Raw genomic sequence first — 17921 nt, 5'->3', positions numbered from 1 at the left:
AAAATAGTTGACAACTGGAGCCTGAAGCATCAACACACGTCCTCATCATCTTCCTCTACTGATCTTTATTGGAAAGTATCACATCATCATCATCATCTTCATCACGAAAGACTGACAGTCACGTTGGTCCTGAAACACACACACACACACACACACACACACGCTCTCTCTCACACACACACTCGCACACCTACAGTTTGTGATCTAAACTATAGAATAAAAGACAAGTCAATGACAGAAGGACGATGAGAGGAATCCTGGGAAATGTAGGAATATAAAAGTTAATAATAAAAAAAAAAGAAAAAACAACATCCTGTGGTTTTGACTTCATGGTGTTCAGAAGAAGTCGAGGTCTTCTGGAGCGTCGAGGTCTCTGTACTCGATGATCGACCGAGGGTCGCCTCGCACGCCCCTGCTCACACACAAGAGAGAGTCACAGGGAATCAATATATTATAATAATAATCAATACATTTTTCCACACGTTACTTTTTCACCGTTTCTTTACCTGTTGTTTCGTTGTGGTTGTTGTGGTTGTTGTTGTTGTCCAGGAAACCCTCCTCCTCCTAAATGACCTCTGAAGTTGTCATAGTTACCGCGACCCACGCCAAACTGGTTGGGGGGGTACGGGGGTCCGCCACCTGCGACACACACACGAGAGGACACAGAAAAAGAATATTAATACTGGTTTCGGTATTTTAATTTAAGAAGGGACAGTTTGGGTTTCTTTAAGAGTGGCTGACACAGCTGTGAGCGCCCCCTGCTGTCGACATCTGCCATAATACAGGCACTGAAAACATGGCTGAACACAAGGGGGGAAAAAAACACTGTTAGACAGACGTTTGAAAACCACTCACTCTCCCACACCAAACCCCAGAGAGAAAATCAGTGACTTAAGCTCACGGGGACACAGGAGCTGCTGGTCGACTGCTGCCCTCGTGTGGTCACTTTGTGTCACTGACGTTAATGTGAAAGACAGATTTCAAACACCAAATTCACATAAATATGACATTTGAACGTATTGATGGAGGCAACAGTGGATCAACAACTCCTGTGTGTGTGTGTGTGTGTGTGACGTTAAAAATGGCTGATTTTCTCTATGGGGGTTTGGTGTGGGAGAAGTCTGTCTCACAGTGAGATAAAGACACGTTTTTCCACGTTGTCACTGAGAGTGAGCATCTGTGTGGTTGGTTCTCAGCAGCAGGGGGCGCTCACAGCGCAGTCAGCACCAAATATAACCACACTTTAACACAGTGTAAACTGTTATTGTGATGTGTGTGTGTGTGTGACTGTACCAGGGAAGCCGGGCATGGGAGGTCTGACTCCAGGCGGATATCCCAGAAGGCTTTGCTGCTGTGGTGACTGACCAGGGAACCCGGGGATACCCGGGAGACCAGGGGGCGGGGCTGTAAGACAAAAAGATGACCGTTTTCGTATACGTGTCCCACAGCGACGTCTTACCGCCCCCCTGCATAGTGTGACGCGCGCGTCTCACCTTGTACTAGTGGTAGGAGGGGCTTGTTCTCAGGTAGGGCGGGTCGCTTGGCGTCCAGCAGGAAGTTGTTGAAGAACTCAACCTCCTGTCGGACGGCAGAGACTTTGTCCCCGTGTTTGTTGAGGATGTGTTTGCGTACAAACTCTGGAGCCTGAGGGACGACAACGTCACGTTACTCACAGACAGAGACAAAGAGACACAGAGACAGACAGAGAGCAGCTGGACTCACCTTGAACTTCTTCCCGCTCAGAGGACACAGCCACTTGTCTTTACTGAGCTCCTGAGTGTTGGCCGTCAGAAACTTCTCCACCTGGACACGAGGAAAACACACAGGTGAGTTTTTTACACAACTTTAATATCGAGCCTTGTAAACAGGATGAGTTTTAAAAAGTCACATGACAGAGCATTTGATGGAGCAATGATGACGTTTTCAAAATGTCCACAAACAACATTCATCAGTGTGATGAATGGTTTCTTTGCTTCATGGAAGCAGAAAATATTCACATTTCAGAAGCTGAAAACCGTGAAAAACTTTAGTTTAGTTGGCTTTCCACAACACGTGTTAGACAAACAGACAGACAGACGACTTTATTAATCCCTTTGGGAGGTTCCCTCGGGGAAATTAACAACAGTGTTAAAACAACACTCACACAAACTCAAATTCAGCACCACCTACTGCTCGCCTCCACGTACCAACTTACAATAACAGATACAGACACAAAATGGCGGCCGTACCTCTTGTTCCGGGTCTTTCTTCCCGAGGCGAGCGGCTTCTTCCTCGCTCAGCGTCTCTGACGGAGACAGCAGAGGGGACAGACGCTCCTCGCACATCCGCTGGTGTTCACTCACTGTCCAATCAGACCATGGCACAGGGTCACATGACCGCCCTTCATACACATAGGACATGTCATCGTGTGTGTGTGTGTGTGTTTGTACCTTCAGTCGCAGTGATCTTGGCCACAGGTAGGGGGCCCCGTACGTGGACGAGGCCGCAGCGATGGGGCATCTCGTCTTCGGCGGGATATTCACAGAAGTTATAATAATCTACAGAGTGAACGAGACGCAGGTAGAGCAGCAGTCTGTCCAGCACCTGTCACACACACACACAGGTTTGTGCTTCAGTCATAGTGAGGACCCTCATAGACCGTCACTAACCCCTTACTCTTACCCTTACCTTAACCATTACAACGAAGCACCCATACACATAGAAACAGCGTTTCAGGATATGAAACCGTTCAAGACGCCAGTCTTGCGTTTCCGTGTAGACGGCGAAGACGATGTCATAGCCCCACCTCCCTAACCCTTAACCCCACGTGACGGGACATCAACACAGACATCATTTTCGGGGGTTCCGTGACACGCCGGTGTCTTTACGGGCAAAGCAAAAGATTGTTTTGTGCTGTTTCCGTGTGGGGGTGTGGCCTAAATGCAGAACCTAAAAGACCTAAAACCAGGTCTTAACCCCCAAAAACCCTTTTAAAAAAACAGGACCAGGCCAAAACGTCCTCACAAACACAAAAACAGCTCTAAAGAAGCTCCTCCCACCTTTATCAGCTTCTCGTCCGTCTCCACGGCAACCTCAGACGAGGAGGCGGGGTCTTTGGCGTCGCCCGCGTCGTCGCCACTCCTCGAGGCTCCCGTTAGCTCCTCCTCCTCAGCGCTCACCTCCTCGATCAGGTAATCTGTGATGTTCTTCAGAACGGGGTTGGTCTCGATCTGTGCACATTAGTGTTAGTGAGGAGGATTATGGGTAACAGGGTCATCAGTGAGGCGGGTTTTTTTTTTTTATCAGTTTGAGCCGTACCTGTCCGACCCACAGCTCCCCCCTCTGGTCCAGACTGTGAATGAGCCGCGCCGACAGACGGATGTCGTTCCTCACCACCGGTTTGTGGTGCGTCAGGCCGTTGACGTTGCGAACGCGTCGACACAGATCTCTGTTGACCACGGGAGAGAGTTCACAGTCTCTGAGCTAAAGGGAGGAGGAGAAGAAGAGGAGGGGGCGGAGTCTTGTTGTTAATATAAGCCGTCCGTGTTGAGGCCCGGTTCTGATTCTGTGAGCTTTTTTTTTACGTGGATTTTACCCGGATGTTCTGGAGGTTCCAGCACGTCTCCTTGATGTTCACGCTGCGGTCAAACGTCACCCAGCAACGTCTAAAGAACCTGACACACAAAGATTCTTATTACTATTAAACCCCTTTGTCTGGTGTTAGAGGGACAGTCCTGGTTTTAGCCACTTTACAAAAGACTCAGATAATAAAATCTACGTCAGTTTAAGTCTACAGTGCCTTAAGAACACGTTCTCGTCTTTATCTCACTGTTAGACAGACTTTTCCAACAGGAAACTGTTTGCAAACCACTCACTCTCCCACACCAAACCCCACAGAGAAAATCAGTGATTGTAACATCACAGAACACAGGAGTTGTTGATCCACTGCTGCCTCCATCACTGAAGTCAAATGTGTACATTTTGTGAATTCTGCTTTCAAAATCCTTCATTCAGATTAACCTCAGTGACACAAAGTGACCACACGAGGCAGCGGAGAGCAGCTCCTGTGTCCACGTGAGCTAAAACCACTGATTTTCTCTATGGGGTTTGGTGTGGGAGAGTGAGTCGTTTACAAACTTCGGTTTCTGTCAAACAGTGAGATAAAGACGTGAAAATACTTCCCCAATAAAGAGGGTCAGCAGGGGGCGTAAACTATTCAAAAAGCCCCAACTACACCTTTAAAAAAAAATACTTATATGGCTGAAGTGTGTGTGTTCACAGTTAAATCTCACCTCCTCTCAGGCTGAGGGTCTGACAGCGCCACCCGCAGGAAGCCTGGGTACCTGCGACAGAGCTACACACACACCAGACAGGTTAGTTCAGGTTAGTTTGTGTGAGTGTGTGTGCACGTGTGTGTTCTCACAGCAGTGATCTCCTCCTTGGAAACCTCTGGTGGGATGCTCCGGATGAACAGGGAGGTGGTGAGGTGGAGGGGGCGGGGCTTGGCCGGTGCCTCCTTCTCGCGTTCCTTCCCTCGCTCTTTGACAACACACACACACACACACACACACACACACACACACACACAGAAACTGAACATAAAAACACAGATTGTTCGTCTATCTCTCTCTCTCTCTCTCTCTCTCTCTCTCTCTCTCTCTCTCTCTCCCCCTCGTACCGTCCTCACCGTCGTCCTCCTCCTCCTTCTCTTCTTCGTCGTCTTCCTCCTTCTCCCCGTCAGAGTGGGAGGAGTCAGAGTCGGACGCACTGCCCTCCCCGCTGTCAGCTGACACGCTGCGTTTCCTCTTCCTGCCCTGAGCAAAGAAGACTTTTTTTAACACCAGGGACAAACAAACACACACATCAGTGTCAACGAGGCGCAACTCACTTTCTTCGTCTTCTCCTCCACCTCTTTTTTCTCCTCCTCCTCCTCTTCTTCATCTTCCTCTTCTTCCTCTTCTTCCTTTGCTCCGTTCTGCTTCGTCTCCTCTTCACATTCCTACGACGATTGTTATTTTGGGGCAAACGACAGATATTTATAAAGTGAATTTAACAGAGTTACGTCATATTGTTTGACAGTAAAATTACAAAAATGCCATGTTACATAATGGTACTTTTGTTACCAAAAAATGTGGAGGAAAAAAACAGAAAACTTTATCAAAAACGTTGCAAAAATGCTACAAAAAAAAGGTTCTGCAGGGTTCAAAATACATTACTTAACACAACTTAGAATGCAAATTTTGCATGGTTAAAAAATATTTAAACTGCTACTAACTTTCCTGAAAAAGTTAGTTTACTAACTTTACTAAGTTATCTAATGTTACCAACTTGACAGACAAATTTACTTGCTTTAAATATGTTACAAAAATAAGAATGTTACGTTACTAACTGTATTTTTTTCACTTTATAATAATGAATCAATAATGAATAATCGTAATAAATCACATGGACTGTACGTTAGCGTTTTTAAGTCAAAAATGAATTTTCTTCATTAACGATAATCGTGAAAATACAATTTCACTACTACATGACCAATGTTGAAACCAATTGTCATGGTGACAGAATCGCTCTGACCTTGTCGCTGTCTTTCGTCTCGCCCGTCTCTCTGTCGGTCGCCGCCTCTGTCCGGCTCACTGTCGCCTCTGCGTCCATTTGAGCGCCGACGTTTCCTGCGCTGGAATCTTCTCGAGTCTTGTCGGCTCCGGTGACTCCAACACCACCGCCACTGCCGCCGACACCGGCACCACCGCTGCTGCTGCTGGCGCCGCCAACGGTGACATCGCCGCCCAGCACTGCAGGAGCAGACGGCGCCTCCAGCACCTGCAGGTCAAAGTCGGTGCCTCCCTCCATCTTTATTACGGCTGCAAAGAAAGACGCCCACGGTAAGGTCATTACCCAGAAAACCCCCAGACACCTCACATGACTCTGCTTTGACCAATAGTGGGTCAGTCCTCACCTGCGTCCAGGAGTTTGATGATGGCGGGGGCGTGGTCCATGTCCAGGGACATGTTGTCCAGCCAGTTGTTGTCCAGCAGGAAGAGGAAGACACCGAGCCGCGTCTTGAGGGCGGCCAGAGACTCCGCCTTCCTGGCCGTGATGTCATCGGGGTGGTACTTGGAGCGGAACCACTCTTGGTCCTTGTGCTGGAGGAAGAAGTCCTGCAGCTGCTGCCGCCTGAAGTCCAGCTTGTACTGGTTGTAGCGCTTCACCGCCTCCGTCTCATCGACACTGTCCTCCATGTTCAGCAGGAACTCCTGTGCGGGGACACATGTGTCAATCAACATCAATCATTCACAGACAAACCCCGCCCACTCTGGTGTTTGCTCACTCACCTTGAAGCTCCTCATGGTGGGAGGTCCAGCAGGAGGAAGATCAGGGTCGACCATCCCCAACCTGAGACACGGCGATTAGAAAAATCGTAAAAACTCAAACAAACAGCCACGTTATTTTCTCCGTGTGTGCGTGTGTGTCTCACCTGCCCTGCAGCGGGTGACCTCCATGGTGAGGGTGAAGGTGGGGGAGGTCGGGGTGCCAGCCCTGAGGCCCTGCCCCAGGAAAGGGCATTCCACCTCCACCTCCTCCTCCTCCTCCTCCTCCCCCACCACCTCCACCACCTCCTCCTCCGTAGGGCATATCGTAGCGGTACGGCTCTCCCCGGTGGTCGTCCCTGGGAACATTCACCCGCCAGTGAACAAAATGAAAACTCACAAATTTATACATGCAGCTGTAGGAAGGACACGCACACATTCTTGTACTGTATACATAGTGAGGACACACACATACATTCTTGTACTGCTGACTTAGTAAGGACACACGGATAAAGGGAGTGGTGGGAATCCCAGAGACACCACGACACGATATCTTTTTTTAATGATTATCGTGATATTTAAGTCACAATACGATAGTATCATAATATTTAAGTCACAATACGATAGTATCATAATATTTAAGTCACAATACGATATTATATTTAAGTCACCGTACAATATTTAAGTCACAATACGATATTATTGAAACATGTAAGTCACGATGTTTAAGTCACAATACGATATTATCACAAAATCATAATATATATTATCAAGATACAATGCTATCACGATATTGAACTCGCAATGAGATAACTGGCGAGGCGAGTAAAGCCAGTGGAAATGCGCCTGAACTGCCAAATCCTAAACCTGATTCTAATCCTAACCCTAAAACCAAGTCTTAACCCATAAAAAGACAATTTAAGGTGTGACAGGATACACACACACACACACAGACTCTCCTCACCAGTCTCTCCTCATGCGTTTGTGTTGAGGACTCATGTGTCTGGGTGGAGAAAATCTCTCTCTGCGTCCGCGGTCGTAATCCCTTCTCCTCTCTCTGCCACGGTCCCAGTCCCTGAAGAAAAACATAAATATCACATATCAGTGCCGTGATAAGAAATGCAAGAACCAAAGAGACACAAAAACCACAACCTGATTGTCAGTTCAACAATATAATGGATCAATATATTAACAGAGTTGGTGTGTTTTTTTGTTTTTTTTTTAAATATCACCTGTCGGGCCAGTCGTCCCTCCTCCTCTCCTCCCTCTCTCTCGACCGCTCCATGTCGCTCCTCTCTCTACGGAACTTGTCCCGCCTCCTCCTGTCAAACTCGTCATCACTGTCGCCCATTGGACTGAAAAAACAAATAAATAAAACAGAGTTAAAAGTGACCGTGAAGCTTAGCTTCCTGGTTCTGCTTGAAGAAAGGACTCGGAACTAACAGACAAAATTGAGAAACGCGATCTTCATTGTCTCTGACGAAAGCCACGCACGACTGTCACAAATTCACCTCAAACCATTTCCGATATGAATGCAGCCGAGGTGGCGCATGTGTCGCACTAATACTCCCCACATACCAAGGATCGTATTTGGAAGCACGTATGTGAGAAACTAAATCCGGTTGACAGGAGCAAGGTGTTGACTCGCAGAACACAGATTTTTGGGGCCAACGTTGGGAAATTTTCCAAATTTACTTCTAGAGCACATTTGAAAACATTCAAGGTTGACCAAACTGCTTTACAGAGTTAAAAGCACAGCAACATTAGAGGTATAAAACATAAAATCAATAAAGGCCTACATTTTAAGGCGGACCAGAATTTGATTCTTTGGTGCGCACCAGAGCGCACTTGCATGTTCACATCTCCCCAAACAAATTGGACTTTGTGACCAAACGAACCAGGGTTCGATTAAGAAGGAGCTGATGTGAACGCAACCTAAATGACCTCTGCAGTTGAATGCAGGGGAAAATGTATACATATTGGTATCGGTTATCCTCCCAAGCAATCCCGATATATTGGCATATCGGATATCGTGTCTCCCTAGTATAAATAAAGTGATGTGCTTAATAGTAAAACATATACAAGGCTTAAATAAAGTATCAACCATCAACGCATTTCCATTACTTTTTGTTTTCTATAGTCTTGAAGACTTAAAATAATTTATTTAAACTTCATTATATCAAATTAAAACATTATTTTTAGACACAGATGTGAACGAGCTTGTTAGCTGACGCTCTGCTTCGTTAGTGTTAGCGCACATTAGCTTCAGTTGCTTCCGTTCACAAATGGAACCAAAACAAAGCGGCCGTTGTGAATAAATAACGAAGAAAACTCTTCGCATTTATTAAACGCGAGCTGGGGTTGGCGGTTAGCTCCGTGCAGCAGCTGTGCGAAGCTAATAGAGGCTAATCAGCTCATTAGCATCAGAGCTAACACAGCGTGCTCGTGCAACTCTACTCCACAGTTAACCTCATTTCTGTTGGGTTTTAACGTTAAATCTCATGTAAAACAAACACCGAGGACGAGGTTTGTGTGTTTTCTTTTACCTTAAACTTCGCTGTTCGCACACTGAGGAGTTAGTGCTGCAGCTAACGCTGCAATATCACCGCCAGCCCGTGAGCGCTGCTAAACAACAAGGCTTCCGGTCAGCCTGATTTCCGACCGTGTGATTTCCTGTCACGGATTTTCAGTCAGTCTGAAAACAAAAGCGCCCCCTAAAGGAAGGGCATGCTACATGTACGGAAGCCTGAAGGTGCAAAGCAAAAAACCAGTTACATCAATTCATTTAAAATAACAATTGTATTGTCTACATTTATTTTTTATTCTGAAGTCCCAGAAAATGCAATACATTAATTTAGGGGAAAAAGAATATTTGAATGCAAACTCAGAGTTTCTAAAAACAAAACATTTGGCATTATTCAGAACTAAGATAATTGTGACTATGTTTAGCATGCTATGTACTAAGTTCGGAATGTCCCAGATTATTCCTGAACAGTGGTCCAACGTCGTACTCTTGAAAGAACTTCAAAGATGGTTGTCACAATCTTGCAACAAGTTGACCTTACATTTTCAGAAAGTTTCAGACAGATAGGATGTTTGCTGCTAGGTACCACAGCTAATGATTTGCCAATGACAACGCAATCAACACGACATAATCTTTTAACTTTTGATTCAACAGTTTATCAGATCAATGTTTGTTGTAGTTTGTATTTTTATTGAAATGTTTGCGATAGAGTGATAGATATTTGTTTTACAGTCATTTGATAAAATTGAATTCTGGTGAATTCTCCTCCCAGACCATCGTCGTAGTAACATCGTAGTAACATTAACACTTGGTTAGTGACAGTAGCTAGCACAGGCTAACATAGCATATGAAGGCATAAACAAAACTTACAGCAAATATATATATACTGTATTATATAAATAAATGTGCAACAAAAGTTGTGTTAAATAACTTTTCTTCAGTTTGTCCTCATAGTTTGCTCTCGAGGGTCACGTTGTCTTTTTCACCATTGATGCCACTTGGGTTTGTTTCTTCGCCCGTTGTTTCTTCTGCCAAAAAAACACCCAAAACAATAAAATGTACTTATTTACATTTGTGAATAGAAGTAGTAAAATTGTGAGACAACGACACACTGCTGACCTTTGACCTGCCGCTCCAGGAGGCGTGGTCCCGCAAGGCCGATACCCAGTGCCCCAATGGGAGCTGTGGTCAGAATGGCTAACACCGCTAACGTTAGCACATCCAGTCCGAACTTTATCAAAGCCTCGTCCCCTTCCTCCCGCGCCATGTCCAGTGCTTTGGAGCCAATAGCAGCCTGAAGCGTAAACAGACAAAAAACATACATTATAAGAGTGGAAGTGTTTTGCGGTTGTTCAAATCTGACATTTCAGCCGTTCTAGTGGACCTCAACAAGCTTCTGGTGGGTGTAGAGGAATCTACTGATCAATTAGTAGATGGCAGTCATGACTGGGTAGGTTTCCGGCCCTTTCTGTGGGTAATTCTAGTCCTAGAAGAGGTTTGATTGATCATTTCAGCAGTTCTTCTGGTCACTGTTGCATTTATAGGTTCCTACACAATGTTGTAGTGTTCTTTTGGTTGATTATTGTCATCCTAAGGTCATAGAATAAGTAACGATAGTCAACGACAACAGGTCTATCTTGAATCTTCTTTTAGTCCTGTGTGAAGCCTTAGGAGTCAACTAGAGAGTCTGGAGGTTTTCCAGACAACCCAGGGGTTCTTGTGGACACAGATGTGGTTCTAGGGTTTCGGACACTGACCTGAACGGTGGCTTTAGGGAGCCAGGCCACAGAAATGAAAAGTTTCTCCTTCAAGTTGAAACCTCCGTAATGTACCAGCAGGAAGGTGACGAGCAGGCGGATCACCAGACCAATACTGATACAGGCCAGTCCCAGACCCACAGTGCTGGGGCTGAGGGTTGCTATGGTGATCTCTGCTCCAATCAGACCAAACAGGAGTGGCTGGAAAACATCCCATGACTGACCGACCATGGCCGCCACCGGGGCCTGGATTTAAAGATTAAAACATCTTTCAGTTCAAAGACACACAGGACTGATGTGAGATTCAGATTAAAGTGGTTCTGATGGGTTTCACCTTGTCAGATTTCCAGCCCAGTGCGGCCAGGAAGGCCAGAACCAGGGTACAGAGACCACCAGCCCCAGCAAAACCAACAACATGACTGAAGAAGACAGAGAATATGGACAAACCCAACAACATGAGAGTCCGTCTCAACACCAACTCCTCCTGCAGGAACATCCAAAGGTCAGAAACCCGGGTCTTTCCCGATTTTGAATTGTATTTAGATTAAAATGTCAAACCTGGTCTTTGCTTGGGAAGAAGCACAAGAACAGACCCAGGATCATCCCGGCAACAACCCCTCCCACCACCTCCAAGAGACCCTTCAGTATGTTCATCCACGTCGAGCCTGCGACACAAACACAGACGCAGTGAACGGACTGAGCAGAAATCAGCAGAATCAACAGAATCAAATCAAATGAAGTGTTAGTGTAGTTGCTAACCCGTAGAGAAGGCGATTCCCAGGCAGGTGGAGAATCCTGTGATGGCTAAAATGTCATCAAAACTCCCAGCAGCCATCAGCAGAGTGGGGATTCCCTACGAAAACCACACAGAACATGAAGTCAGAGGAGCATCACGAAACATTGCTAGAACTAAAACGTCAAGAACTTCCCAAGCAGGTTTGTAAGTGGTTTCCATGGCGTTCCAGTACATAAGGCTGTGTGCATCGCATAAGTTACCATTCGTGCTGGTGTGAGGACCATGATAGCAGGTTCTGAGACTAAAGTGTACCCGCGACCAAGACTGAAGAACTTAATGTCTACTGTTTTATCCTCCACATGAGGGTTGTGAGGGTTTGCCAGAGCCAATCCCAGCTGACATAGGGCAAAAGGCGGAGTATGCCAGGGGGTCACAGTTAAAATCCAGTCCCACAAGTTGGGACACCCTTTCAAGAACGTGGTACGTCATCATGTTTTTGCTGGTGATTCAGTGCGTGTGATGTCGCCAAAGATAGAATGCTATTGTTATATTGTTATTGTGGACGATAGAAAGGTCGTAAAACGTCTGCAAACGCCCGGTTTATGGTTTGCACGAGTGACGGCAATCAAGATTTGGTCTTGGTACAAGTCTGACCTTGGTCTTGTTGGTGTGGCCTTGACTTCAGGGCGATGGTTGTGATTACCGGGGCGAGTGCACAGAAGGTGCTAAAGGTCACAGAAAAACATCTGTGCACCCTGCAGGTGGTGCTAGAGATTCTTTATAACATAATAATAGCTCTGACTGACTGTCCCCCTGCGCCTCCTGGTGGCAGAGTGTAGAATCAGTCTGGCGATTTACCTTCTCCACTCCATATCCTTCTCTCTGCAGGAGCAACATCGAGGGAACGACGACTGCTGGAGACACCGCGGCCAGGACGAAACTACCACACAGAGACAGAGAGAGAGACAGAGAGAGAGAGAGACAGTCAACGCCGGACACAGACACAAAAAACAATGTGTGTATGTGTGTGTGTGTTTGTGTTAGTGTGTTACCCCAGGATGAAGCCCCAGACCCAGGGTAGACCCAACAGGAAGTGAGAAACCACAGCGACAACGGAGGCCTCCACCGTGCAGGGGCCGATCGCAAGACGAACGCACACCGCCTTCAGACGACGCAGCGCCTGCACACACACATCGTCCAGTTAGTGTGTGTGTGTGAGTGTGTGAGTACTTGTACATACATATTTGTGAGGACCATAAAACCACAGAAAGTCACAGTCACTCTTTAAACTGCGTTTATGGGGTTAAGATTTGATTTTAGGGTAAGTGGTGAGGGGCTTCCTTATTTCCTGTCATGAACATTGACCAGTATGGTCCTCGTGGAGACCAAAACCTGGTCCTAATGAGGCAGAACCTCATTTCTGAGGAACTGGTGAAGTTTAGGACTAAGATTTGAACTGGCTACGGTTAGGGTTAGTCATTACCTGGTTGTGGTTAAGGTTATGATAAGGGTTTAGTTGTGTGTGTGTGTACCGAGGGGTCCAGGCCCAGTCCAGCTCTGGTCAGGATGATTGACAGCGCGATGTTCCTCAGAGCTGAAGACCAGTGAGTGTCGATGAAGACGGCATCTGTGATGTAGGGAACGTTACGCAGCAGCAGACCTGCCAACAGCATACCTGCACACACACACACACACAGGGGAGGGTGTTTTATGGTCCGTTCCGTTTGTCGTCACTTCCTTCAATGGGAACGTCCCCTGAACTCGGACGTCCAACTCAGAAGCCTTTCATACCCCAAGTTTGGATTCCAAGACTGGAATGGCTAGTGACTGGATTACATTCGATCAGATTATATAGTACATCAGATCGGATCATTGGGTCGTACCAAGCAGCGGGGGGAAGGGGGGCAGCGTGGGCAGTTGGATCATTCCCACCAGTTTCCCTCCGAGCACAGAGCAGATGAAGAGGATGACGATGCCGAACAAGTTTCCTCCAGGCAAACACTCACTTCCTGTGATGGACCAGACGACCCCGAAGAGCAGCGCAAACAAACACGCTGCGCACACACACACACACACACACACAGAGTTTTTAAATCACAAACAGTCAAAAAGTTTGGATAAATAATTTACATTTACATTAATTTCAGATGTTTGTAGGCACCTTTAGTGATGAGCAGGCTGACGAGTCCTTGAGGTCGAGGACATCTGTCCTTTAGACGGCTACAAGACAAACAGCAGGGGGACGACGGTGCCATCTTCATGTGGACACACACACACACACACACACACACACACACGTGACCCACTTTTTTAAGATGATTACCAAATAATCATAATAAGAGAAAATGTTATGCCACAGCTGCCCTAAATTAACAGCATTGGTAATTATTTTAATAGCTGCACACAAACTATATCCAACTGTTCAAGTTCAGTTGATTCAGAGACGGTTGTTCATTTGTCCTAATAAACTTTTAAAATGGCATCTTTTGCTGTTTTTTCACATTTTTTAATCTTGCACCTGTCAAATACTGCATTTTATGAAAAAAAACCTGAACACTAAAACTAATAAAAACTAAAGTAAAACTAAGGATTTACAAAAAAATAAAAACTAATAAAAACTAAGCATTGACAGAAAATAAAAACTAAGCATTTACAAAAAATAAAACTCATTTTTAAAAACTAAATAAAAACTAAAACTATTGAAAAATCCCAAACTATTCGACCACAGAGTGAAGTCTGGACCTGAAGCAGCAGATTTGACAGATTTCAAAAGAGCAACAACTTGACCCTGACGTGCGTTTGTGCGTCCCACTCACCTCCTCGCCGTCGTCCAGGTCGTCCGTCTTCCTCTGCGGCAGCACGGTGATCTCTCTCTCTCTCTCCTCCTGACCGACCTGAACTTTACACCCTCGCTTTACCACCGAGCGAGAGAGACAGAGAGAGAGAGAGACATGTACGTCAAGTGTTGTACTTTGTCCTCAGTCTGCGTTAGACACTTCACTTATAAGTAAAACTACTACGACAACTCATTTTGACCATTTTTGATTATTTTGCTGATTATTTGTACCAGGGGTCTTCAACCTGTGGCTCTAGAGCCTCGTGTGGCCCGTGTACAGCGCGTTTACTTCTGTTTTATTTCCACCCTTTTTGTAGACATGATGTTAAGTCGTTACTTTTTCCACACTTTATAAAAGAGGTTGAGTACAAAGAGCGACAGTTTTCTTTTTGTAGTTCTCAGATTAGATTTCATAAATGCGACAAACCGTAGATCTTTAAATATAGTATATGTATAAAATACATGATATTAACATGATATCAATGTGCATAAAAGTTTCAAAAACTGTTGCAAAATTGTTGCATTTACTGTTCTAATTTTATAATATTCAATATTTTATTATCATGATAGCAATATTCCTGGATGTTTATAACATATGTTAACAATTCTTTGCTTCTGTGACCTTCACATAAATATTCAAAAACAGCTAAAAAATTAAAATCTGTGGGAATTTTTATTCTCAAGTTGTGGCAATCCTGTGAAATCGGATATAAAAACAAACACTGAGTCTTATCTTCGCCCCATAAACACTGTCACAGCTGAAATGTCCTCATTCAGCGAGGTTTAACAATAAAATACCAGGTCATTCATCACAACCTGGTGTTTGCACACTCTCTTTTCGTGTCGTTTCTGCACTTCTCCATTCATTCTTCACGTTTTTCCCATCCATCTTTCTGTCATTTTAGAAAGAGAATTTATTGTTTGAGCCAGCAATCATTAAACGTGCTCTGTTCTCACTCACATGGACACAAATTCAGGGCTTGATTTTCCAGTGTCAGTCAAATATAGTCATTTCAAAAAATATATTCATACTAGTTCATTCAACTTTTTTTGTAATTCTAGAGTTGTGACACTGTCAAAAAATGATCTTTTTTATTGTGACGCATTTTATATAAAAAAGAGAAGTTATTAAAAAAAGAAGTTACAAAAAAAGATTCTAAAGGATGGTGGAAATAATGTCTAATTTTAAATGTTTCCAGTAAAACAAATACAATAAGAAATCTTTTTTGTAATTTTCCAGTTTAGTTCTCACGGCATTTCTCCATCACATTTCCTCAGAAATGATGGAAAATTGATCAGTTGAAAAGAAGATAATGTCAGTCTGTGAGTCGTTGTTTTATCACTTATCTGCAATGACACGTGTGTGTAGTACAGAAGCAGATATAGTTTATGATTCATTCGCTGTAAAATATCAAACAAAAGAGAGTAATGTAACAGAGAGAGAGAGAGAGAGAGAGAGAGAGAAGATTGGGGCGGAGCTACACTGTGGTTTACTCCTGTAAATATGTATTTAAAAAATACCCTAACATATATCTCAACTATAATTACAATAATATACTATATTAATAGAACCCATTTTTATATATATATGCATAAACCATATTTAGATAGATATTAAAATCCTTTTTTAAATATTGTATATCATAAAGTTGATAAACGTGCATAATAACACATTTGGAATTTGTATTCACTGGTTATTGTTTAATGTATAATTAGAGTTTTTATACCTGTAAATAATTATAAAAAAATACTTGAACCATTTACCTAAAATACATGTACTACAATGCAATAATTGTATTTAACACTTATTAAATTATATGCATATACCATATTTATATCGTTATTTTATTGACTCAAAAACATTTTGGGCCCTAATTTCTCCAAAAAAATGTTGTTCAGTTCGTAGGAAATGTTAATTTTCCAAACATTGTATAACTGTATAATAACTATTATTATCTGTATTAACATGACTAGCTTAAGTCCTGTGAGCCTCAAAAACCTCCCGTGCTGCCCTGATCCGCCACCAGACGGCAGTCAGGTGAAGTTTGTACCTCAGGTTGTTTCAGCTTCGGCTCATCATCGCCGACCCGTAAGTAGCGCTTGGTGGCTTCTTCGTCCATCATCTGCAGCAGCAACAACAACAACAATTCATACAACATTCATAAATAAACAAAACAACTTAAATCTGAACAAACACCTAAAAAAAAGTGTTAAACTTTAAAAATAAAACTTGAGTTGTATAAAATGTTCCCACAAAGCAAAAGGTCCCCTCTTCACAGGTGTATTTTTGTACAGAATTTCATTCTGTGTTAAATATTTAGATGATCGGATTATATATATGATTATATACTAACAATCTAATTTATGAATCTCAAGACATTTATGAATCTCAATTTTTACAGCATAACATATTTTAATAATTTTGGCCTTAGTATCAAAATATAAAAGATCCCAAAGGATGTTTGTTTGTTTTTTATTATCGGGGAAAAAAAAGATAGAAATCTTTAATTTTTTTTATATTTTTTCAATGTTTATGTGAAATTTAAAATGTTTGACTTTAAAAAAAAAAACCATCATCGAATATAATATTACACTTTGCGATTGTATAGTTGGATTGACTTGATATTTCCACATAATTAAGACAAATTTAAAAGTAACTATTTCACAAGTATTGTCTTCATTATAGAATACATATACAGACATATTTACACAATTTACTGTTATTTATTTGGCTTAGTTTTAAATATGTGTGCGTGTTTATCTGCCTCTCATAGTTGACACATTATATCATTTAGATTTAAAAATTTAAATAGCACTTTAAATATTTTTTTTCCATTTAGAAAATCCTGGAAACTATGTAAAAAAAACAACAAAGGGCTGCAATTAAAGATGAGTTAAGTTAGAATTACAGGCAATTCAAACACTTAAAATGTAGATTTTAATATTTTTTGATTTGAATATGAAAATACTCACATATTCAAAGCAGTTTAATGTATTTAATGATTTTTTTCAGTAGTATTTATATATATTTATATAAAGTCTATAAAATCTTACCTTGATGCAGACAAGTGTGAGCCGAACAAAGAGGAAAAATCGACTGACAACTGAGTCACTGACCCGCAACAAGACCCATAAAGAGTGTGTGTGTGTGTGGGTGTGTGTGTGTGTTAATAACAGTTGGATTAAGTCTGTTGTTTTTTTGTCGCTCTGCAAAATGACACAGACACTCACACACACACAGTGTACAGCCTGGTATTATATGAACACAGGTCAATGTCACACTGCCGACTGCGTTAATACACACACACACAGTTGCGTTGACGGTTGCCTGCAGACACAAACACATCTCATTATCCCCGAGATAATAGCAGGTGTGCGTCTGTGTGTGCGCACGTGTGTCGTTCCACCTGACGTTAACACACCTGAGGTGATGAGTGACAGATTGAGGTGTAGAATATGACGGAGACGCTCCCAAGGTTAAAGTTTTAATATTAAGATGATATTAAGTTGTATATTACCAGGGAAAAAAAACTAATATTACCAGTAAAAGGTCATGTTGTAGTATTACGAGAAAAAAGTCATAATATTGTGATAATAAATTGAAAAAAGTAATATTACAGAATAAAGTTGTAAAATTACAAGAAAAATGTCATAACATAATACGAATAAATTGATCAACCAATTGTGCTGTTAAACCTTGGCACATAATGTAATATGACTATTTCCGTATTGTTTGTTGTGATTACCGCTAATAGTTGCTAAAAAAGGTAAACAAATTAGC

General features: G+C 43.1%; 2 protein-coding genes across 2 annotated transcripts; both read right to left on the bottom strand.

Annotated features, from left to right (window-relative positions):
- Positions 1 to 45: 45 nt before the first annotated feature.
- Positions 46 to 8938, bottom strand: LOC122766947 (serrate RNA effector molecule homolog). Its single transcript, XM_044022219.1, has 22 exons — positions 8834 to 8938; positions 7520 to 7642; positions 7252 to 7362; positions 6455 to 6646; positions 6312 to 6372; positions 5936 to 6233; positions 5554 to 5840; positions 4868 to 4978; positions 4667 to 4793; positions 4600 to 4612; positions 4403 to 4523; positions 4272 to 4333; positions 3575 to 3653; positions 3298 to 3462; positions 3039 to 3209; positions 2430 to 2583; positions 2229 to 2341; positions 1723 to 1803; positions 1494 to 1644; positions 1294 to 1404; positions 507 to 639; positions 46 to 412 (listed from the first exon to the last, which is right to left on the bottom strand). Exons 2-22 carry the CDS (start codon positions 7636 to 7638, stop codon positions 337 to 339), a joined length of 2736 nt encoding a protein of 911 aa, XP_043878154.1. The 5' UTR covers positions 7639 to 7642; positions 8834 to 8938; the 3' UTR covers positions 46 to 336.
- Positions 8939 to 9097: 159 nt separating this feature from the next.
- On the bottom strand, positions 9098 to 17226 carry LOC122766946 (sodium/hydrogen exchanger 9B2). The gene is made up of 14 exons (XM_044022217.1): positions 17195 to 17226; positions 16192 to 16263; positions 14121 to 14216; positions 13466 to 13559; positions 13188 to 13358; positions 12837 to 12979; positions 12357 to 12484; positions 12163 to 12244; positions 11328 to 11421; positions 11127 to 11233; positions 10903 to 11052; positions 10569 to 10814; positions 9931 to 10105; positions 9098 to 9839 (listed from the first exon to the last, which is right to left on the bottom strand). The coding sequence occupies exons 2-14, from the start codon at positions 16261 to 16263 to the stop codon at positions 9760 to 9762; spliced, it is 1638 nt and encodes a 545-aa protein (XP_043878152.1). The 5' UTR covers positions 17195 to 17226; the 3' UTR covers positions 9098 to 9759.
- Between the last annotated feature and the right edge of the window lie 695 nt (positions 17227 to 17921).

The sequence above is a fragment of the Solea senegalensis genome, linkage group LG3 (genome assembly GCF_019176455.1).
Source record: "Solea senegalensis isolate Sse05_10M linkage group LG3, IFAPA_SoseM_1, whole genome shotgun sequence".
In the NCBI taxonomy this organism is placed as follows: Eukaryota; Metazoa; Chordata; class Actinopteri; order Pleuronectiformes; family Soleidae; genus Solea; species Solea senegalensis.
The sequence above is the reverse complement of the archived record's forward strand: the minus strand, read 5'-3'. Positions and strand labels throughout refer to the sequence as shown.